General features: G+C 34.4%; 1 protein-coding gene across 1 annotated transcript in view; it reads left to right on the top strand.

The window, feature by feature from the left end:
• Positions 1-24587, top strand: part of ASCC3 (activating signal cointegrator 1 complex subunit 3) — a 335161-nt gene that overhangs the window by 239759 nt on the left and 70815 nt on the right. The window contains exons 31-36 of the mRNA XM_061427741.1: positions 7746-7883; positions 7993-8113; positions 9466-9598; positions 15510-15635; positions 21338-21449; positions 21637-21771. Coding sequence (XP_061283725.1) covers positions 7746-7883; positions 7993-8113; positions 9466-9598; positions 15510-15635; positions 21338-21449; positions 21637-21771 — 765 coding nt within the window. The remainder of the gene's footprint in view (positions 1-7745; positions 7884-7992; positions 8114-9465; positions 9599-15509; positions 15636-21337; positions 21450-21636; positions 21772-24587) is intronic.

Here is a 24587-nt window from a genome sequence, read left to right on the forward strand (position 1 = left end):
TTAGGAGAAAATCAGGAGCTGGCAAAGGACCCAGAGATAGTGGTGCCAGTGTGGAAAGATAGCATCCTGAACTCTGTAGGCAAGAGGGGTTCATGAAGGAAGGAGTGCTTGACTCCATCAGATATTAATGGGAGTTGAGTGAGATAAGAACAGAGAAACACTCATGGGATTTAGCACTTGGACGTCCTAAACGAACTTGGCAAGTACGGTCAGTGACATGTTGTGAACATAAGCCAGTTTGGAATGAGCTGAGTAAATGGGTGGGCGGGGAAGGAAATGGAAGCAAATAGCATATACAGCTCCTTCTAGAAGCTTTTCCATGTAATTTAATTAATGTTATAATTTAGTACCTAACAAGTACAGTCTGTTGGATTCTGCCAAATATTCTGCTAGTTCAGTGTGCAGGGTGAATGGTGCTGAGATCTGGATAGTTGCCAGCCTGCTCTGCAAGATAAAAGAGCAGAGGGAACACCCTTTCTTCTGAGTGGGTTTCCTGATTGAAAGCTCAGAATACTGCGCTTATTTCATCACTCACACTTTGGATGAGATGCATATCTGGAATGGGAAAACAGAACCCTGGCTGAAGATTAGACTTTATTCTTCAGTCTGTCTTACATTCTCCTCCTCATCTCCTCTACTTATCTATCGGGTTAGCAGCATAGCTAACCCTTTCTTCCTCCCCAGTGTTAAATAAGGTCCAGGTAGCTAAAAGAAAAGCACATCAAAGAGAACTACCTTTTTTTTTTTTTTTTGTCCTTACATCGTTACAAGTAGGAATGAATTAAACACAATTCTACAATATTTTTTGCCCTAAAGGTCCTGCGCCACAGTGTTTGAGTTTACTCTAAGGTCTACGGTGCCACCAGAAGGTGGATTCGGGGAAATAATCTGAAGCAGGAGAGGGAATAGCTTTCTGACTGTATGAAAGGTATCTAGATGTGGAACATGAAAATCAAAGTATGGAAGATAAAAATTCCTTGAAACATAGTATTGTTAAACAATACTGTTAATTTGTTAATTCAAATCAATTGGCTATATGACTTAGGTAGATGACATTGAGCGTTATTAAGGAAATGTGCTAATTATAATTTTATACAATGCTTCAAAGTGAATTCATGAAAAACTGCATAGGTGCACACTAGGAGCACATTCATGAAAAGTAGAACTGATGTTGTTTCCACTTGCTTAATGGGGGTTCCCAGGCAGCTCGGTGGTAAAGAATCCTCTTAGCAATGCAGGAGATGCTGGTTGGATCCCTGGGTGGGAAGATCCCTTGGAGGAGAAAAAGGCAACCCACTCCAGCATTCTCGCCTGGAAAATTCCATGAACAGAGGAATTCCATGGAAGGCTACAGTTCATGGGGTTGCAAAAGAGTCGAACACAACTGAGCAACTTGAGCATGCATGCACACCACATGCTTCATACTGAAGGAATTTTTTGATGCTTGAAAATTTTTCTCTTTTTAAGCTAAACATAACTCACCCCACTATAGTACAAGTAAAGCCTTCATAGATGAACTCTAGGTTTATACAAAATCATCACAAGTTCAGGTTTGGTGGAGTTTCTTCTGACATTTTACTATAGCTTTCTTTTATTCATTTGCTTTTTCATTCAACATATACATACTGACCTCTTCCTATAGGTAAGAATTTAGCGCCAGGCTTTGAAGATGGATGTTGACATTTTTGAAAATCAGAAATTAAGTTGACTGTAATGAAGGTAACCATATTTTTAACTTAAAAGGTCTGTTTTATCAAATTAAAATAGATTTAGTTCATGATACAACAGTCCCATCCCACATGCTTTCTATTTTGATCAAGCTTCAGACCTCTTAAAGTGAAGTCTCTCAGTCATGTCCGATTTTTTGCGACCCCATGGACTGTAGCCTATCAGGCTCCTCAGTCCATGGAATTTTCCAGGCTAGAGTACTGGAGTGGGTTAAGGACTGTCCAATACAGAAGACTATTAGGCTAAGAATGTTAAGTATTAAAACAGACATTATCTGCAGATTTGCTGAGCATTGGACATACTGAGTTGGGCCTCATGGAGTGTTTGTGTAATTAAGGGCAGCTTCAAGATATGAGACTTTTCTTTTTTGTTTTGTCTTAGTTGATATTATATATGTCCTATTGACTAAAGAGGTAAAGCTCTTAATATGCTTAGTAATAACTGATATATTTATCAAGTATTTTAATCGTTCCCTAAAGGTTTACCTTATCCCATTTAATCATGAATTCTGGGAGGATTGCTCCTGTTATCCCAGTTTTACTGATGCAGGAACTGAAAACTTAAAAGAATTAAGTGACTTGCCCAATAGCACAAAGCAAGGGAGCAGAGCATGTGAGCTGCAGATCAGAGTGGCTATCTCACAGTTGTGTTTTTTTATTGCCCCGCATAGTTGTGGAATCATGGACAACATGCTGTCTAGAGAAAATGGAAAAGTCAAAGTGGGGGTGTGTGTCTTTTGATAGAGATGGTAGCTAAAATATCAAATGCAAGCAACCAAAAAGAACTGTGCCATTTTCAATAATAGGTGATAGTTTAAAGAAGAAGATAATTAATTGTGAGTATTCTTCATTGTGAGCATAGGAGAAGAAATCAACAGTATAAAAGAAATTTGCAGATCACCTGTATAGAGTTTCCCAGCTGCGTGAGTCTGGGACATTACTCATGATTTCAAATCTCACCTATTTTTTTCATACTGTTTAAAACAATGAGGTCTAACCCTCAGCCAAGTGGATGATGTCATTACTTCAAGTAGGTACTTGAAACATCCCTCATTCACGTGGTGGTTAGAGGGTGGCATTGTGGTGGAGAGCATGGACTGGATCCTGGCTTCCCAGGTTCTGGACTGACTACCCACTGCAAGCTAGTGACCTTGGTCAGGTGTTTCACTTCTGAGCTCATCCTTTAATCTATGAAAGGATGATAGTAATCCTATCCCAACAGGATTCTTGTGAGGATTAAATGTATTAGTATATTTAATGTGCTTAGGACAGACCTAGAACACAGTTAAATGTTCGGTAAATGTCGTTACATTGAATAGCACTTTTTTAAACAGATATTCTTTTGCTGAAAGCTCTGTGGTAAAATTTGATCATATATTCATAATCTTTTACTTGTGATCCTTCACAGATTTAATTCATATTAATATAGTATTTGTTTGCTTAAAATTATGCTGCTTTAGATTATAATGCTATAATGTCCCTTTTATCAACTTTCTCTGTATTTTGGTTATCTTTTAATATTTATTTATTTCCTAATTTATTTGGCCACCTCGGGCCTTAGTTGCAGCATGTGAGATCTTTGTTGTATCACGCAGGATCTTTTGTTGGCAGCGCACGGACTCTCTAGTTGTGGCGAACAGGCTCAGTCGTTGCAGCCTGCAGGCTCAGTTGCTCTGCAGCATGTGGGATCTCAGGAATCAAACCCACATCCCCTACATTGCAAGGCAGATTGTTAACCACTGGACCACCAGGGAAGTCCCTGTTTGCATTTTAAGAGCAGACATCTATGAAAATGCTCTCCAAGAATGTTTTGAAATTTGCACTCACCAAAAATTGAAATGAGCATAAAATATATGTTCAGAAATTAATAGTGTGAAAGTGTTAATCCCTCAGACTCATGTCTGAGTCTCTTTGCAACCCCATGTACTGTAGCCCACCAGGCCCCTCTGTCCATGGAATTCTCCAGGCCAGAATACTGGAGTGGGTTGCCATTCCCTTCTCCAGGGGATCTTTCCAGCCCAGGGATCGAACCCAGGTCTCCTGCATCACAGGCAGATTCTTTACAGGCAGGCAGCCACCATGTGAAGCGCTTATACTGGGATTTCCGACCAATAGCATAATGAATTAAGTTGGAAACGTTAATAAAGAAAAAATTTTAATATCTCACCCTATAGCTCAGTTTTGATACTGCTATTATTAAGAATCAGACTAAACTAAAAGCAAACATTGAAAATAATACTGTGTTTATTTAGCAGATATAGCAAAGATTTATATCTTATTGTTTAGATTTCATTTACATATTTACTTCTCATATAATTTTATATTTAATCATTTATAAATACATTTGTATATTAACAGTATGGTAAATTACTTTGAGGTGTGGTTGTTTTGGGTCTCAGATAGGGCACAGGAGAATATGTTCTGAGGTGTATCAGTAAAGTTTGAAAACATACTACCTTTAATTAATATTACTTTTAAATTTTTTTCATATTAGTAGATCAAAAGAATGTTCTAAAGTGTTTCCTTTATTTTTGTTTTTCCCGTTTAGTCTGTAGGGTGTATCATAAACAAGTGTATTTTAAGAATAATAGTAATTATGAGGAAATGTTTTAACTTCATTTAACATCTGTGCCAGATGTGATGTATTTAATTATTTTTTTAAAAAAGAAAGTGTTTGTAACTTTCATTATTCTTCTGTGTGGTGCATCTTTTATTGAGTGTTTTATACAATTGATAAGCATTATTCAGTGGCATATGGTCTGAGTCTGACGTGCTTTGAAAAGAGTACAGAGTTCTGATAATGAGGATTCTGTGAAAATGGGAAAACCAGCACAACAGATATGCTTTGAGAAAGTATGGGTTTTTAGCATCTTGAAACAATATATCACACTCAAAGGGACAGAACTGGGCTGCACAATCTGTTAGCTCATTCTTGTCCAATCTGGTCTCCTCCTTTCTTTTGGAGCCAGCATTGTCATCAACTCACTGAATTATATTCTGACTGGAATGTATTTCAGGCGCAGAGTAATGTATCTACTTAAATGGAATCCTATCTTTCTACAAAAGCTTTTTGAGTATAATAAATTTAAAATATAAAAAAAATTTCTATTAAGTTAAAGTAATTGGTTCAACAGTTTACATATGTGCCTCCTCCCCAACCACCCTAAAAAAAAGAGCATACTTAGAGAAGTGTAGGGCTGTTTTCCTTTTGTTTTTAATATTGAAAAAAATTTTTTGGTTTCACTAACATATAGTCAGACATATTTCAGAGACTGTTTATTGGAAAGATACCTGTACCTTATAGCAATTGTTACTTGAACAGAAGTGAACTGTGGCATTACAACTTCCTCTAGCAAGGAGTTTTAATTATGATTATTCTTTTTAAAATTCAATAGCAGCTTTCTAACAAAAATTAGGCCTTAATGTCCTACAACATCCAATGAATGTGATAAATGAACTTTCTCCTAAGCATCTAGATGGTACTAACTGTCCTTGAAAAAATTAAGACAATAGTAATTCAGATATTTTTTTGTGAGGTTCAGTTCTCTCATGGAATCAGAATTGAGAAAAACTACTATATAGTATTCAAGATTACCCAGTCTTTTAATTTGAAGTATAACGTGTTGTATAAATGAATTGAGTGTTACTTTAGAGCTATATTACTTTATGTAAAGAATTAAGTGTTATCATTTTTGTAAAGTCATAAGCACAATGCCTGATACTTAGTAAGTACTCAACAAATTATATATATTATCATATTTAAATTCCTAAAAAATTTTGCTCATATTATGTTGTTTTGATCAAGATGAAATTAAGTATAGCAGTAAAGATGCATATAATCTAGTCAAAAATTATATTTTCAAATTTAAACAGGCTCTCCTAGTAATATTTTATGCTTATTGGTTGAGTAACATTACTATAAATTTTGCTTTTTTATAATGTACAGATAACTCAGAATTCATCTATAGTAACCATGTAATAAAAGAAGTTGTTTTTTGTGATTGTCCTCATGAGGATTTTAGGTCTTTACCAGTTCAGATAGGCAAATAGTTCTTTTTAATGCATTGATTTATGTGGAAGTGGGGGCAGAGGAATGAGAAGCAGCTAGGCTTCCCTGATGTGGAAGGACAAGATATTATTGCCTCGCCAAACCTCCTGCCACAGGACTCTTCTTCTTTCCTATGGTAAATTGTATGTGTTATTTTTTCGATATGATTGGCATTACCATGGAACACTGCAAATTATACAAGTTATAAATATACAGTGATATTTAAGATGTGAAACTGAAAAATCCCCAAACTAATTATCAGAGCTCCAATATCAGCAAATTAATTCTTGATAGCATAAATTGAAGCTATTTTATTCAGTGAACTATTGAACAAAAAAAGGATAATAGGCTGTCACTTGAGAATGGCTAACATAATTTGTGAGACAGGACAGCACCTTTCTTTATAGCATACATTTGTAGTCAGTCTTTATGCTAATACATTTCCATATTCTTGCAAACAGTTTATAAAGAAAATAACTCAACAATACCCGGTGACTATACTGTGACTGTGAAACAGAGCAAATTGTTTATACATTGCGTTCAATTCAGGAAAGTGGATAAATGACATTTCTGATGTATATGTTAATAAAATGTTACCTAGTCTATGCACTACTTCTTATACACTGATAATTATTATAAAGTGAAACTTCATCTTTCTTTTCTTTTTTTTTTTTTGGATAATTGGTATAAAACAACTTTTTCCTACACAGAAAAACTAGTGGGTTTTGTAACAAAAAAGGATTTGTTGTTCCCTTTGCATAAAATCTGTGTTGTATTAAGTATTTTCCATGTAGAAAATGGAAAGTGATTTATTTCACTATATTCTGAGAGTATTTATAAAATATGAGTTTCAGAAACTGTTTGTACATATAAAATTCAGTGAGCTAAACTGAGGCTGGAAATGCAGTCTGTTTTACAATGCAAAACATGGAATGTATGAGAATTCTGAATACAATCAAATTAGCATTTAAAATAAATAAGGTAAAGAGTTACTTAACCAAATAAAATAAATAAATAAGAATTACTTTATATTGCTAGAATAATTGATGGACTGTTTAGAAAAAATAAGCTTAGATTTCTACCATACTTTTTATTACAAAATAAATTATGAGTTAATATTTAAATGTAAAAATAAAACTATACCAGAAGTTAAAGAAATAGTAGGTGCATATGTATTTAATCTCAAGATGAGGCAGTTTTCTAACCAAGAAAACATAAGGCCAATTTAAATTTTAAGTCCATAAAGTAAAAAAAAAATAAATAAATTGATAAATTTATAAATAAATAGACAAATAAATAATAAATTATAAATTTAGTATTATACATATAAAACTGAATGAAAGTTTATGATAATTTATTAAAAATGAAACAATTTTTTAAATGAAATGAAAAATGAAAAGTATTTAACTGAACTGTTGATCAAAACATGAGAAGTAAGTAAAAGTATATACCAGGTTGGTTTTTTAAATGAAGAAGCTGAGGCATAGAGAGGGTATGTAACTTGCCACCAGGTCACTAAGTTCAGTGAGAAAGTCTAAATATGAATGCTCACTCTTTGGTAAAATTATAACTGATTTTTTTCTATTAATTTTTTGTCCTTCCTAAATTTTTATTACTGAGCCAAAAAATAGAAGTCTTTTCTGTAACAAGACAAGCAGACACTGAAACATCTTTAGGCAATATTGTATCCCTTTTAATAGTTGTGACTCATCAAGGGGTAATGAGTACAGATTTTTTTTTCCTTGATACATAAAAATAGGATTGATAGCATTTAAATTTTAATTAATGTAGGCTATACATTCTCACTAAGCAGATATTCTGTTCAACTAATTTAACTTTAATCATTACTGCAGATGCGGCCTAGATTTTTATGCCCATAAGAATTAAAAAAACAAAATTAACCAAATATAGTCTTATGAAAAATGTAAAGCTTGTGCACCTACAACTTGTAATTGTGCTTTTATTCACAGATGGAGAATATCATTGGAACAATAAGGGATTCCAACCTGAAGCTGACACTTGCTTTTGGAATAGGAATGCATCATGCTGGGTTGCATGAAAGGGACCGAAAAACAGTAGAGGAACTATTTGTAAATTGTAAAATTCAGGTATTTTTTTTTTCCATGAACAGACATTTAAAAGTGACTTGAAAAAAAAAAAAAGTGACTTGAAAGTTGTGTTTTAGTTAGATGTAAGATATTATCTTTTATTTTTTAGGTTCTTATTGCTACAAGTACATTAGCCTGGGGTGTAAACTTTCCAGCTCATTTAGTAATTATTAAGGGAACAGAATATTATGATGGAAAAACACGACGATATGTGGATTTTCCTATTACAGGTAATATTTTTAAATTTACAAATAGACTTCTGTTTTAGTCTTAAGAATTTGAATTTGCATGAATTAAGGTTTAGAGAATTGGTCACATATGATGAGCAAATTGTAAATTTTTGTTTCCAGTAAAAATATAACTCAAAGTGTTGAGCCATTTTTATTTTTACTTATCTAATTTGTTAATGAATGTCAAAAGCACAATAATTTTTTTTTTTTAATTAAAAAGAGATTAGTACTGATTAGGAACTTCGCCGGTGGCTCAGACGGTAAAGCGTCTGCCTACAATGTGGGAGACCTGGGTTCAATCCCTGAGTTGGGAAGATCTCCTGGAGAAGGAAATGGCAACCCACTCCAGTATTCTTGCCTGTAAAATCCCATGGACGGAGGAACCTGGGAGGCTACAGTCCATGGGGTCGCAAAGAGTTGGACACGACTGAGCGACATTTACTTTACTAGTAGCTATTAGTGACTTTCAGTGTCTGTGTGTGTTGTTCAGTCCTGTCCAACTCTTTGCTACCCCATGGACTGTAGCCCACCAAGCTCTTCTTTCCGTGGAATTCTCCAGGCAAGAATGCTGGCATGGATAGCCATTCCCTTCTTTGGGGGTCTTCCTGACCCAGGTATCAAACCTGGGTCTCCTGCATTGTAGGCAGATTCTTTATCGTCTGAGCCACCAAGGAACCCCCATAAATTATAATTAAATATTATGTTTAATTTTAAATCTCCTTCAATAGACATGATTGTTTCCATAGGATTTCTAGAACCAAAGCACTTGTTGCTATAATTCGTATAAGTCAAGTAACATATTTTAAAACCTGATAGAATATTTTCAGTAAGTTTTGAACAGGGTGATATACCAAATGGATATTTTAACTCAGTTAATGTATAGAAGACCTATATCATTTCTCAGTAATAATTTACATCAGAGACTCCTGCAGTATAAAAGAAAAATTTTATACAGTGGGTGAGTTGAGGATGAGGCCTAAATGGATCCATTACCATAGGTAAAAATAATCAAATTACCCTGCTAAAGAGGTTTTTCTATGTGTTTTATTTTTCTCTTATTTGATTATAGTAGTTATAACTCTTAAATATCATTTGTTAAACATTTAACTAAAGGAACCTTTGATCTTTCTTACTTTTACATGCACCGCAAGGCTCTTCTGAGGACTCAGTTTTCTGTCTTAGTGAATTGGTTATTATATTATTAGAGAACTCTATAGTAGGCATAAGAGAGCATCCCTTGTCTTAAAATACTCTTTCTTATTTTCTGGTATTGTAGAAGCATGCCATAATCCGTCAATATTTTTTGTGCTACATGCCACATTACAAAATAACTCTTGTCCTCTTTTTTATAGATGTACTCCAGATGATGGGGCGTGCTGGGAGGCCTCAGTTTGATGACCAAGGCAAAGCTGTAATTCTGGTTCATGACATAAAGAAAGACTTTTACAAAAAGTTTCTTTATGAACCTTTCCCAGTAGAATCAAGGTAAATTTTGCTGTAAATTAATTTAAATGGATTATGTCTTAGCAGGTTGATGTTATTGTGCTTATATTTTATTAGGTAAAAATCAGTAAAACTTGTAGTTCAGAAAAATTATTTGAAGTGAAACAATAGATTTATCACAATAAAACAACATTAAATTATAATTTTCACTGAAAAACAAAGCTGTTTAAAAGAAGCAGTGAAGTACTTTGTTCAGTCATGTTGACTCTGGAGCCAGAACACTTAGGTTCATACCTGAGGTCTCCATCACTTATTTGCTATCATCCCTTTGACAAAATGGACAATGCAAAGAAATAGAAGAAAACAATAGAATGGGAAAGACTAGAGATCGCTTCAGGTAAATTAGAGATACCAAGGGAACATTTCATGCAAAGATGGGCATGATAAAGGACAGAAACCGTGTGGACCTAACAGAATCAGAAGATATTGAGAAGAGGTGGCAAGAATATACAGAAGAGCTATTCAAAAAAAGATCTTAATGATAGCAGAAAGCAGAGGAACTAAAGAGCCTCTTGATGAAAGTGAAAGAGGTGAGTAGAAAAGCTGTCTTAAAATGAAGAATCTTGGGAGTCACTTGGACTGCAAGAAGATCAAACCAGTTAATCCTAAAGGAAATCAGTCCTGAATATTCACTGAAGGGACTAATGCTGAAGCTGAAGTTCCAGTACTTTCACCACATGATGTGAACAGCCAACTCATTGCAAAAGACCCTGATGCTGGAAAAGATTGAAGGCAGGAGGAGAAGAGGATGACAAATGGTTGGATGGCATCACCAACTCAATGGACATTAGTTTGATGAAGCTCTGGGAGATGGTGAAGGACAGGACAGTCTGGTGTGTTGCAGTCCACGGGATCACAAAGAGTCAGACATAACTGAGCGACTGAACAACAACTTTGACAAACTCTTTGCTCATTTCTCAGCAAAAAATAATCTTTTCTCTGTCAGATTTGTACATTTTCATTCTTAACATATATCACTTGCTACTTTTTATCACTGTCTTCTTAATATACTGAACTTCATTTACTGTATTCTAAATGCAAAGGATAAAACACATTTCTCATTTATACTGTAAACAGTTATTGAGATTTTTTTACTGTGTTAGAATTTCTACTAATGTTCACTTTTTTAATTTGGAAAATATAAAAATATTTAATATGTGGGACATAGCTTATCCTGTGCTAAGAGAAAATTTATGATCATAAATATATATTTTAAAAGAAAGAGGAAAAATGAAGTATCTGAATATCCATCTCAAGAATTTGCAAAAAAATTAGCAAATTGAACTCAAAGGAGAAGATAGATAAGAAAGAATTAATGAATTAAAACCAAACATACATTACAAAAAAGCATCAGCAAAGCCAAAAGTTTATCAATAATACTGATAAACCTTTAGTCTGGTCAAGAAGAAAGAGAGAAGGAACAACACAATATCAGGAATCAAAAGATATAAAAAAATTTTAAATAAAAATATTATGAAAAAATTTATGCAGATTTTTAAATTTTATATCAAATGGTGAAATTCTTTTTTAAAAAAGCTTACTAAAACTGACACAAAAAGAAATAGAAAATTTAAATAGTCTATCAAAGCAATTATATCTGAAATTTAAAATCATTCCACAAAGAAATTTTCTGATCCAAACATTTCACTAGTGAATTCTTTACAGCATTTAAGGAAGAAATTGAACATGAACTCTTTTCTGCTCTATAATAGTAGAAAAGATAGGAATATTGGCCAACTTACTTTATGAGATTAGAATAACCTTAATACCAAAACCTGATAAATTTAGCAGAAGGGAAGGTAACAGAGCTGTGTCTCTCATGAATATAAATGTAGAAATCCTATATAAAACTTCAAATCAAATCTAGTAATGTATAGAAAGATAACATATTACAGCTAATTACAATATAAGTACAAAGGCTTATTACTTGAAAATACATGAATATAATTCACTGTATTAGCAGGAAAAACATGAGAAAAATTATATGATTATCTCAGATATTTTAAAAACTGTGTGATGAAATTCCACACCCATTCATAATAAGAACTGTTAGCCAACAAATATATAGGGAAATGTTCTTAATCTGATAGAGTATCTAATAAAAATCTACCTCAGATACCATAATCAAGGGTTCAATATTAAATGCTTTCTCTTAGAGACAGAAAATTATACAGGGATATTGCTTTCACCACTGCCAGTAATTAAGCATTGTGCTAGAGACCTAAGCCAGTACATTAAGGTAAAGAAAAGAAAAGTGAAAATACTTTTTGAGCAAGTTCAGTTCAGTTCAGTTCAGTCGCTCAGTCGTGTCCAACTCTTTGCGACCCCATGAATCGCAGCAGGCCAGGCCTCCCTGTCCGTCACCAGCTCCCGGAGTTCACTCAGACTCACGTCCATCGAGTCAGTGATGCCATCCAGCCATCTCATCCTCTGTCGTCCCCTTCTCCTCCTGCCCCCAATCCCTCCCAGCATCAGAGTCTTTTCCAATGAGTCAACTCTTCGCATGAGGTGGCCAAAGTACTGGAGTTTCAGCTTTAGCATCATTCCTTCCAAAGAAATCCCAGGGCTGATCTCCTTCAGAATGGACTGGTTGGATCTCCTTGCAGTCCAAGGGACTCTCAAGAGTCTTCTCCAACACCATAGTTCAAAAGCATCAATTCTTCAGCACTCAGCCTTCTTCACAGTCCAACGCTCACATCCACACATGACCACTGGAAAAACCATAGCCTTGACTAGACGAACCTTTGTTGGCAAAGTAATGTCTCTGCTTTTGAATATTCTCTCTAGGTTGGTCATAAATTTCCTTCCAAGGAGTAAGTGTCTTTTAATTTCATGGCTGTAGTCACCATCTGCAGTGATTTTGGAGCCCAAAAAAATAAAGTCTGACACTGTTTCCACTGTTTCCCCATCTATTTCCCATGAAGTGATGGGAACAGATGCCATGATCTTTGTTTTCTAAATGTTGAGCTTTAAGCCAACTTTTTCACTCTCCTCTTTCACTTTCATCAAGAGGCTTTTTAGTTCCTCTTCGCTTTCTGCCATAAGGGTGGTGTCATCTGCATCTCTGAGGTGATTGATATTTCTCCCGGCAATCTTGATTCCAGCTTGTGTTTCTTCCAGTCCAGCATTTCTCATGATGTACTCTGCATCTGTTAAATAAGCGGGGTGACAATATACAGCCTTTATGTACTCCTTTTCCTATTTGGAACCAGTCTGTTGTTCCATGTTCAGTTCTAACTGTTGCTTCCTGACCTGCATACAGATTTCTCAAGAGGCAGATCAGGTGGTCTGGTATTCCCATCTCTTTCAGAATTTTCCACAATTTATTGTGATCCACACAGTCAAAGGCTTTGGCATAGTCAATAAAGCAGAAATAGATGTTTGTCTGGAACTCTCTTGCTTTTTCCATGATCCAGCAGATGTTGGCAATTTGATCTCTGGTTCCTCTGCCTTTTCTAAAACCAGCTTGAACATCAGGAAGTTCACGGTTCACATATTGCTAAAGCCTGGCTTGGAGAATTTTGAGGATTACTTTACTAGCGTGTGAGATGAGTGCAATTGTGTGGTAGTTTGAGCATTCTTTGGCATTGTCTTTCTTTGGGATTGCAATGAAAACTGACCTTTTCCAGTCCTGTGGCCACTGCTGAGTTTTCCAAATTTGCTGGCATATTGAGTGCAGCACTTTCACAGCATCATCTTCCAGGATTTGAAATAGCTCAACTGGAATTCCATCACCTGCCCTAGCTTTGTTCGTAGTGATGCTTTCTAAGGCCCACTTGACTTCACATTCCAGGATGTCTGGCTCTAGGTCAGTGATCACACCATTGTGATTATCTGGGTCATGAAGATCTTTTTTGTACAGTTCTTCTGTGTATTCTTGCCATCTCTTCTTAATATCTTCTGCTTCTGTTAGGTCCATACCATTTCTGTCCTTTATCGAGCCCATCTTTGCATGAAATGTTCCCTTGGTATCTCTAATTTTCTTGAAGAGATCTCTAGTCTTTCCCATTCTGTTGTTTTCCTCTATTTCTTTGCATTGATAGCTGAGGAAGGCTTTCTTATCTCTCCTTGCTATTCTTTGGAACTCTGCATTCAGATGCTTGTATCTTTCCTTTTCTCCTTTGCTTTTTGCTTCTCTTCTTTTCACAGCTATTTGTAAGGCCTCCCCAGACAGCCATTTTGCTTTTTTGCATTTCTTTTCCACGGGGATGGTCTTGATCCCTGTCTCCTGTACAATGCTACGAACCTCAGTCCATAGTTCATCAGGCACTCTATCTATCAGATCTAGGCCCTTAAATCTATTTCTCACTTCCACTGATTAATCATATGGGATTTGAATTAGGTCATACCTGAATGGTCTAGTGGTTTTCCCTACTTTCTTCAATTTCAGTCTGAATTTGGCAATAAGGAGTTCATGATCTGAGCCACAGTCAGCTCCCGGTCTTGTTTTTGCTGACTGTATAGAGCTTCTCCATCTTTGGCTGCAAAGAATATAATCAGTCTGATTTTGGTGTTGACCATCTGGTGATGTCCATGTACAGAGTCTTCTCTTGTGTTGTTGGAAGAGGGTGTTTGTTATGACCAGTGCATTTTCTTGGCAAAACTCTATTAGTCTTTGCCCTGCTTCATTCCGTATTAAGGCCAAATTTGCCTGTGACCCCAGGTGTTTCTTGACTTCCTACTTTTGCATTCCAGTCCCCTATAATGAAAAGGACATCTTTTTGGGGTGTGTGTTCTAAAAGGTCTTGTAGGTCTTTGAGCAAGAGGAGTGACTAAAAAACACAAAAAGAAGACCTCTGGGACAGTAGGAATGCTTGATCTTGGCATTGGTTACACAGATGTGTTCACATTGTGAATATTACTTGAGTTGTATGTATATAGTTTATGTAATTTTTTTCTATATATACTTCAGTAAAAAATGGATTAAAAATTTAAATGTGCACATTGGATGTAATATTTTATCTTCTACAAAATATATATATAGAAGTTATATATTAACTTCTCTATTAATGGGCATTCAGAGTTTCTAGTTTTCTCTCTTATATATATTGCTGCAGTGAAGGGTTTTGCTTCCCTATCCTAACTTTTGAATGTTTCCCTAACAGGTGATAATGAAAAAGTAAAATTGCTGGATCATAGTGATTATTCACATAGATATTGCCAAATTGCCCTCCAAATTAGCTATACAGATATGCACTCTGCCACTGATGACTGGAGAGGAATAAGGCAACTTTTTTTCATTCAGTTTATTATGACCTTTTCCTCATATCCTTAAAAACATCCTTGTGGAAGCTGTTTTTAATACTACATATTGTTCCATGTATCATAATTTACATGTTTTTATCCTTTATTGGACATTACTTCCCTTTTTTGTATTTTATATAAGAAACTGAAATGACCATTTTGTTGTGCCAATATTTCAGTGCATCTGATCATCGCTATATTCCACACCACCTAGTACATTTATCTTCTATGACTGAACTTAATATTCACTGAATTAATGAAGGGAATATCCTTGCTCCAACATAACTGTCCCCTATTTCCTACCAACTCTTCTACCATCTGCCGCAGTATTCTACCATCTGCCTCAGTATTATTCTGTACTTACTCCAATGCCTATAAGAAAATTCTGCTCTCCAAGGTGTGTCATCTCTTGTCTACTCATAGGTTGGCTCTCATCTTCTTCTTGTAAAAGTTACTAGCTCCCTTCCTATCAGCCTGTGTTTATTTGCACCTAGCAATTCATTTTGCCAAGATTATATACAAAGTATATAAATTACAGGAAACACATTTGTCCTATATCTTGGAACATCAAATTTGAGTCTTGACTATGTGTTCAAGTGTTTTTCATTTAATTTTCATGTATGTTTCCCATGTCTTATTCACTCTGTAGTTTATTAGGAGTGCTGTCTGACCATTTAAATGCAGAGATTGCTGGTGGTACAATAACATCTAAGCAAGATGCAATGGATTATATTACCTGGACTTACTTTTTCCGTCGTCTTATCATGAACCCCAGGTAAGCACAGGACTATTATTTATCTTTGTTGTTCTTCTCTAAAGATCCTTTTTGTATTTAAAATATCACCTGTCTGTGGAAGACCCAAAATATTTCACTCCATCTGCTCTCCATTAAGTATAGTCTCATTTCTCCACCAACCTTCTGAATGTTGCCACATGGACTTCCTACCATCATTTCAAATTCAACATGCCTAAAACTGAATTAATCATATCTAAAAATTTTGCTCAAATCTCACTTTCTTGGTCAGAAATTAAATATATTGTTTTGGAAATGGAAAGTAGATATGGTTTTCTTAGTAGACATAGGATAAGTGGTGGCATTTGAACAAAGACTTGAAAGAGGTGAGAAGGTTGACCACATAAATATCTAGTGAACAGCATTTCAGGCCAGGGGGACAGGAGAGGTTCTAAGACACATGTCTGGTGTGATGAAGGTGCAGCAGGAAGAAGATATAGCTAAAGTGGAATAAGTGGGGGGTGTGGAGAGTAGTAGGAGATGAGGTTAGGGATTGTGGGTGGGTGGTCAGTGGTCTTATTAGTCTTATGAGGCCTTCGGCACCCATGTAAGAACTTTGATTTCTATTCTGGGTGAAATGAGAACCTTTCTCGGGTTTTTGATCAGAGGACTGACAGTATCTCTCATATCATAAAGAAGGCCAATTATAATCATAAATGTTATAAATAATTTGAACTTCCCTGTTGAAAGGTAGAAATTCTCAGATTTATTTTTTAAATATCACTAAAAAAAAATTTTAACATTTCAAATCAAGAGAAAGGGCCCAAATAAAGTTAACAATTTGCATATTTTACTTATCTGCTATAGTCATGCTCTGCACTTTTCTTTCTAATTGGCCCTAATATCTTTTTACTGTTGTCTGTGTTAAAAGCCCCTATCCACAAAGCCAGAGCAAAGAAAGGCACAGGAAATTGGTACACTTTTTCCACTTACTTTTAGTTCTAGTAAAAGTTTTAAGAAGGCTAAAATCATTGTCTCAAATGAAGAGCTTGTATTATGTATTTAATATATACTTCATACTTCATGTCATTCAGTGCCATAAACTGAGATTTGACTTTTCTTTGGGTGGGACAGGCTTGTATACACACTTGTGTGCATGCATGTATGTGTGACAAGGAGAAACTGAAGTTTACTTAAAAATTGAAAGAGCAAGCACCACTCCTGAAATACAGTCACATATAGATAAATAAATATGTCCCAATTCTCCAACCCTCTTCATTTATTCATATTACTGTAAAGTGTCCACACCATACCACCACCCAAAATAAAATTTATGTTGAGAAAGATTTCAGTTCCTGGGTTGTTCTCTGTATGTCTTTGTATATTTTTATGTTTTGATATGCATGTGTGTATATATGCAAATATATGTAAATACATATAAAGATATATATTTATAAGATTAAATATATATGTAGATACAGATATATGTATAAATTAGTTTGTTTATATATAAACACATGTATTGGTGCATCATGAAATATAATATATTTCAAATTGAGTTCTGGATTCAATTTGTATGTTCAATTTTACTCTCTGTTTTCCCCTGAGAAAGCTTCTAAATATTTCTAGGGGGAAAAAATGTTGTGGTAGTTTCAGCTGTCCCTGTAACCACTTCCATTATTTGTGTCATTATTACTGCTGCATAATCTGAACATAAAAAAGCATGGTGCTGTAACAAATGACTTCCCAGTACTGACAGTTATAGCAGTAGCATTTCTATACTGATGAAAAATTTCCCAGCGAGATCTCTGGCCAGGTTTACATAAACCAAACAGGAAATGACTGCCACTATTCACATTAAATCCAAACTGTTTGGTGTGACTTTATCTATGTTTTACATTACAATAAAATCTCTCTTTTTCAGCTGGTAAACTTTCATTCTTTTTAAGGTTGGAAAAGATAACAAGGTTTCGTGTGAGGTATTCTTGTTTATCTTTTGATAAGATCTTTTAAAGTTAATTTTTTTAAGCTTGTTTTACTTTTTGATCCTTTAAATGTAATCAACTTTGTAAAATTTTATGATAGGGAGAGGTTTGTTTAAACTTTTTCCCAGTGGACTGCTAATAGAAGTAGCCTGTCTAGCCCATGTGCTGGATGCTGTCAGTATCAAACTGCCTTTGACTTTCACACCTCTCAGGGGACTAGTAATTGTTGTGTTCAAACAGCCTGTAATTGTGATCCCGCTGGCTTTCTCAGTACGCTTCTGGCTATTAGAATCATTAAACAACTCAGCACCTGTTAACAGCATTGTAAATATTCAACCCTGCTTGTGTGCAGGTTGAGTCCAATATAGAGAAATCTTACAGAGCTCAGCCTCGTAAATTACAGCCTCTGACAAGTCAATTATTGTGAAACTGGGTTTCTCTGTGAAATAAATGAAATACCATGCTGACAAAAAAGGTAGGCTGTCTGTTTATAGCAGAGAGAAGATAATGACTTGATGATTCAATGCAGTGAGCATGAAACTACATTGTATCCTTTATCCATAATTAAACAGTTGTATAATATTTCTGCTTTAATAACCAATAAATTATAAATTTTCTACTGTGGCAAGTGCAACATGAAAACAAACCTTTTTACTTAGCAGTTGCATGCTTTTTCAAGCTAGTAAAGTGATTATTAAAATTAATATGTAATTTTCAAGCTAAATGCTTATAATTATTTAGGCTAGAAATTGCATGGTTACTGAACGTTCACGTGTTAAAAGCAAAGGCCATATAATGCTACTAATGAAGGTTATGTAAATATAAACTCCATCATTTATTCACAAAAACGTGTCAGAATATACTCTCAAAATTTTATGGGATCTAAAAAATGGATATGAAAATTTTTATATAACCTTAGACTCTCAATACAAATATTAACAAAGAGTAATAATACTTGATATAGATCCGTGAAGTCATCACTAGCAAAACTAGATGCATTTTACTATTTGTGTTGGCTACATAGGAGAAAAGTTTTTACTATTATATTCAACAATGTAATATTTAAACTAGTACTGTGTTTCTTAAGTTGTCACTTTAAAAAAATAAAGTTAATCACTTACATGTGCCAGAATATCTGAAGAAAACAATTTTAGGGATTTTGAAAATTCTTGATAACCCCCCAGATGTAGTAAGGACAAAAGTTTCAATACTGAATGTATTGAATGTCAGTTCAATTACTTAAATAGAGTTTTTCATTTCTACTCTTATGCAGGTCAATAATGTTGATGAGCACATTGGAAAAGAACAGCTATATTAAGAAATTTATCAATGGAAGCTTTTTAAGTTATTCTGCTCCAAAAATGCTATTAGTTTTTAGCAAGTTAGATTATTAATAATATTTTACTGTAGTCATTAGATAATTTGTTGGAGTCTCAGAGTCATGATTTTACTTGAATTTTTTTTTGCAACTCATTATAAATGTTTAAAACATGTTTATCCTGACTCTACTTTATCTGAATAAATGCCACAAAGTAGTTTAAAATATTTTCCAATAGATTTGAATAAACAAACTTCAGATGAGATTTTAGCCCATCACAATATGTCTTATAAATACATAAAATAGTGAATAAGATAAATAATTTAAAAAGAATCTATCATTTTTAGAGACATTTTTATCATTAATGGTTTTAAGTATTATTTTTAAGTGTACCAAATTCATTAAAAATTAATTAAAATTAAAATTCATTAAAGCATAATATGGTAAAGTTGACATTCCAGTTATATTTATATGGGAATGTCTGTGATTATCTGTAGCAGCAACCATGAGATTTTTTTTGTTTTCTAATAGCCTAATAAACTTATAGATGAAATGGAATCACGACTTTTCATTTTTCATGGTAATATTATTTTCACAATGTCTTCTTTCTGTAATTTTAGTTGCATAAAGAATAGCTTGATTTGTGTTCTGCAAATAGTACTACTTATTCAGTGTCCTGGACACATTTTCACTAGTTTTCGTCCAGTTAGATATAACTTTATCAATGTTGTATTAGTCCAGACAGCTGACAAAAGTATTGGAAAATTTATAGGCTTAGCAAGCCAAAAGAATGTGAAATATAAAGTCAGCGCTTGCATTGCACAAAGTCTGGCTGATAAATTTCATTTGTTGGGAAAAATATAAAAGAGAAAAAATATTGTTAATAATTTGAAACAGCTTTGGGGATCTGTCTCTTTTATGGAACCTTGAATGTCCAGAATTTTTATTTTTACCTCTAATGCAGTGTAAATTATTCTAACTATATGCTTCTCAGTCATAATTCAGAATAAAGGAAGTATTTTCTAATAGTTTCTAATGCTGGTTTTTCACCTTCACATATGGCTGGTTACATTTTGGTTAAATTAACAGCACTGATCTAGCTGGTGTTTATCTCTTCATTGAAAAATATTGCTTCATTTGGGATTATGAAAAGAACTTTTCCAGGAAAGGCAATAATTTCTCTACAGACTAAAATTTAAACTATTTCTCTTTTATAAGAAAATCCTTAGCATTTAACTATGATTTAAATAAATAACCTATTATTAATCCATACTCAATGGAAACTCTCAAATTTGAGGGTACCTAAACATTTGGGCCAACTTCTCTTTCTAATGAAAATATATCCTGCCATGATTTAAATCCTGCTTTTTGTGTTTTTAAATAAATTTTTATAGTATTGACCCCAACTATTTCCCTTGGAAGAAAGAAAATCACCATACTTGGCAGGCCTTAAGGCCTCTCCCATTTGAGATTGTTAACACTTTCTTTCCCAGGTTCTGACTACCCCCTTCCTGCTGCTTCTGCTGCTAAGTCGCTTCAGTCATGTCCGACTCTGTGCAACCCCTTCCTAGTCCTGTACAGATGTTAAACCTTCTTGCTGGGGTTTCAGTATTGACAGTCTGTTCTCTGAGGCTTGTATCCTTGATTTGGATGGAGGTAGGGCATGTAATTCTCCACGCTGACTAGGGAACAGGATTCACCCAGCAGGAATTAGCGGTCTGCCATGACTGTGGGGATGGTCCCTCACCTCTTGGATCTTTTCCCAGGCATAGATTCCTAGTAATCTTAGGGATTTGCCAAAAACCTCTTGGAGTTACAGGGAAGAGCGTTAAGGTGAATTGCACGTCCTTAAGTTTTTATGTAGAAGGTATATAGAGCTGAACTTGTATGTTTTCTGTATAGGTAAGCATAGTTAGAATGCTTTTTTGTTAGCCTGAAGATGTTCCTTCTAATCTTTAGAATATTCCTTAAGGGAACAACAGTTGACTAAATTTCCTAAAAGAACTTATCTACTATCCAAATCAATAGTTATTTGAGTTTTTTAATGTTACTCCGGATGAGTTTTACATATAAAAGGGTATTATATGTTTATATGTAATAAGCTTCTTGCTGCTACTGAATCTAGTACATAGATTTAGTTTGCTGTAGATGCATAAACTGAAATAGTTTTAATGCTGGAAAATTAGTGTCTTTTTAATGTGTTGCTGAATTTTATCTGCTTATCCTTTATATTTTGAATGTATTGCCATTCTATCAGTATCAATAAACTCAAGTATGAGGATTTTGATCTGTAAGGTAGAAATGACAATTGCAGTTGCTTTATTTCTTTGATTTGCTATAAATGGATTTTTTTTTAATTCTGAAAAGAACAAAGTGAAATTGAAGTGACAGTTTTAATAGGAAATATTTTGAAGCAAATAATGACCTTGCTTGTTTTCTAGCTACTACAATTTGAGTGATGTGAGCCATGATTCTGTGAACAAGTTTCTGTCCAATCTGGTTGAGAAGTCTCTGGTTGAATTGGAACATTCCTATTGTATTGAAATTGGAGAGGTACGAGTGGGTCATATACATTCCAATTGAAAAGATTGCCCAGCTTTCTAACAATAGGGCTTTTGCTAACCATAGTCAAAAACTGTAATGAAATGTTGCGATAGCAACAGGCAGTATGAATTATTAACATTATGAACATATTTATTGTGCTTTCTATTTACATTACTTTATCTTTCTTCTGAAATAGGATAATCGGAGCATTGAGCCTCTGACATATGGCCGCATTGCCTCTTATTACTATTTGAAGCACCAAACAGTTAAAATGTTCAAGGAGCGTTTAAAACCTGAATGTGGGACTGAAGAATTGCTTTCAATTCTAAGTGTGAGTTTCATATTATTGCATTGTTTTTAATATAAAGGGATTATATTTTGTATGTGTTATACCTTCTCTTTTAATTTGAGTCTTAAACTGTTGCCTTCTAGTTCCTCTTGAAATTTGGCAGAAACTGTATGAAGTTCGTTGCTCTGTCAAAGATCACTACAAAGCAATATAACTGGGCCAGATTCCCCGTGGATAAGATGACCACGTAATTTATCATCCAAACTTGAGTCAGCCTGAGAATGGAATCTGGCACTATTAATATTTAAGCCGGGATAATAGTTATAAACTGGGCTGTCCTCAGCAGCCAGGTGATTACCCTATCCTTCAGTGTAATAAGCTTTGTGAATTATAGTTGAAAGCTTTTCTTATTGCTTTTTTGAGGAATTCTATGGAATCCATGGTATTGCTGAAGTTTTTTAACATAAGGATCCACTTGATTAAGTTCTCTTAGAATTATTGCCAGAAAAGTTAACTCCTCCCATCCCCCCTTCCAAGAAAAAAATATACAGTCAGCTTTATCACATGGTAAAAAATTATACTCTGCTTATTTTGGTTTTTTTGCCAGGAAGCTGTGAACTAAATTTAATATTGAAGTTAAAATTACTATTAGCGGTATCTTCTTCATTTCTTTCCTGCATATTATATATGTATTATTTTTTTTCTTTGTTGACTTTATGTATAATAATTTACCATAAAACTTTGTTGGCATATTAATTGGGATCCAGGAGATAGTGAAGGATAGGGAAACCTGGCATGTTGCAGGTCATGCGGCCACAAAGAGTTGGACAGAACTTAGTGATTGAACAGCAGCAGCAAATATTGTATTTTACCCCTCAGATATGTTGGTACTTTTTAAAAAAATTAAGACCCCTTGGACTATAATGTCTTTAAGGGCCTTCTCTTATAAAGTCACTGAGTCTGCTGTAGTTCACTTATTATTAGCTTTTTTCCTACCTTTCCTATTGCTTTATCATTCTCAATAGGCATCAGTATCCTCACAATTTTCCAATTTTTCAGTGTTTTCCCTTTGAGAAACTAGTGTATAGCTTTTGTGTGTGTGTTATAGGGCCACATACAATGTAATGAGTCAGAAAATATTTGTTAACGAATTGATGGATGGGTGGATGGATCCTGTATAAATCAGTTTCCTATTGTTTGCTCTATAGAAATGAGAGGAGGATTAAGTATACAAGACAGCTATCAAAAAATTATATTTTGTCAAATTAACTCATTTCTGAGATAAGAATATTTTTTAATTAAGAATTTCTTTTAAATTTCTAAGAATGAGATTTTTTTATCATTTTCTAGACAGATTCATAAAAACAAAATTAGGAGAAAGACAGTAAAATAATGATTAATTTCAGCCAGCATCTTAAACTAGTATCTGTTAGATTTAAGAATATAATGTTTCTTTCATATTTACCTACATTAATGTATTTGCCTAACATAGTATTTTAAAGTGCTTGGGATCACACAGTAATAGATAACACTTTTCATGTGCCAGACACTATTCTAAGAACTTCACATTGATAAACATTTAATCCTAACAGCAGTCACTAATTTGATATTGATAAAATCCCATTATTATTCATGTTTTAAGGATTAACCAACTTGTCCAGGGTTGCACATCCGGTGAGTAGTTCGCAGTCTAGCACCTTAGTGTAAGTTCTTAACCACTACCCTGTTCTGCCTCTCCTGTGTGTGTGTGTATGTCTCTCTCACACACACACACAGAGTGAGGTGGAAAATACTGAGGTGGGAGGTCTAAAGTATATCATGTTAAGACTAGGTGCATATTGTTTTTGTAAAGATTTGTGAATACCATACACCTGTTACATTCTGTATCCTCCTGTGAATACCATATACCTGTTACATTTTGTATCCTCTTCCACCCACTATTTGTGCATGCCTGCTTAGTTGCTTCAGTTGTATCCACCAGTTTGCGACCCCATGGACTGTAGCCTGCCAGATTTCTCTATGGGATTCTTCAGGCAAGAATACTGGAGTGGGTTGACATGCCCTCCTCCAGGATATCTTCCTGATCCAGGGATCAAACCACCTACTACAGAAGCCCACAAATGTATATAGTACCAAGGGAATTCAATCATTTTTCTCTTTTGTCTTTTACATAAAAAGACATTGATCAAAACAAGTGGTCTGTTCACATCCTCTCAGCATCCTTTTTCTTTCCAGTATCACACTGCCTAAAATGACTTATGCTAATCTCCTGATACAGCTTTATTAAAATAGAGTCAACTCTTTTGTGAGTAATAAGAAAAATGAATCATCTGCAAATGTATTTAAAGTAAACTACAGTATATTTATGTAGATATTGTTCAGCAAGCCCCCTTAATGATTTCCACAGCAACAATGATCTAATGTCTTCATCCTATGGTATTTGATCCAGGAAGCTCTCAGCTTCTGCTCAGTAGTATCTAAGTCTGTAATATTTAAGTGAGCCCTCTTTTTAAGTGAGGATGTTGGGGCATTAGGAGTGTAGGACTCAAATGTAGGAAAAGGAGATCTGTAGGTACCGCTTTTTTGCTTGCTAATTTCTTGTTTAAAAACCATATGTACACAAGAACGTAAGTATAACAGAGAAACATTAAATAATAAATCAGGACTGTGTTTGAAGTAATTATAATGCAGTTTCTAGAAATCATTCTTTCAATGAGAAGTGTTTTTAAATATTATTCTGTGGCCACACCTGAGATTCCTAAGTGAGTCTCAACATAGCTTCATTATCATCTCTGTTCTCACTTCCAAAACTGCATATTAATCTCCTTGAGGTTTTGAAACAAGGAGAAAGAAGTGGT

Source organism: Bos javanicus, chromosome 9 (genome assembly GCF_032452875.1).
Source record: "Bos javanicus breed banteng chromosome 9, ARS-OSU_banteng_1.0, whole genome shotgun sequence".
Classification (NCBI taxonomy): domain Eukaryota; kingdom Metazoa; phylum Chordata; class Mammalia; order Artiodactyla; family Bovidae; genus Bos; species Bos javanicus.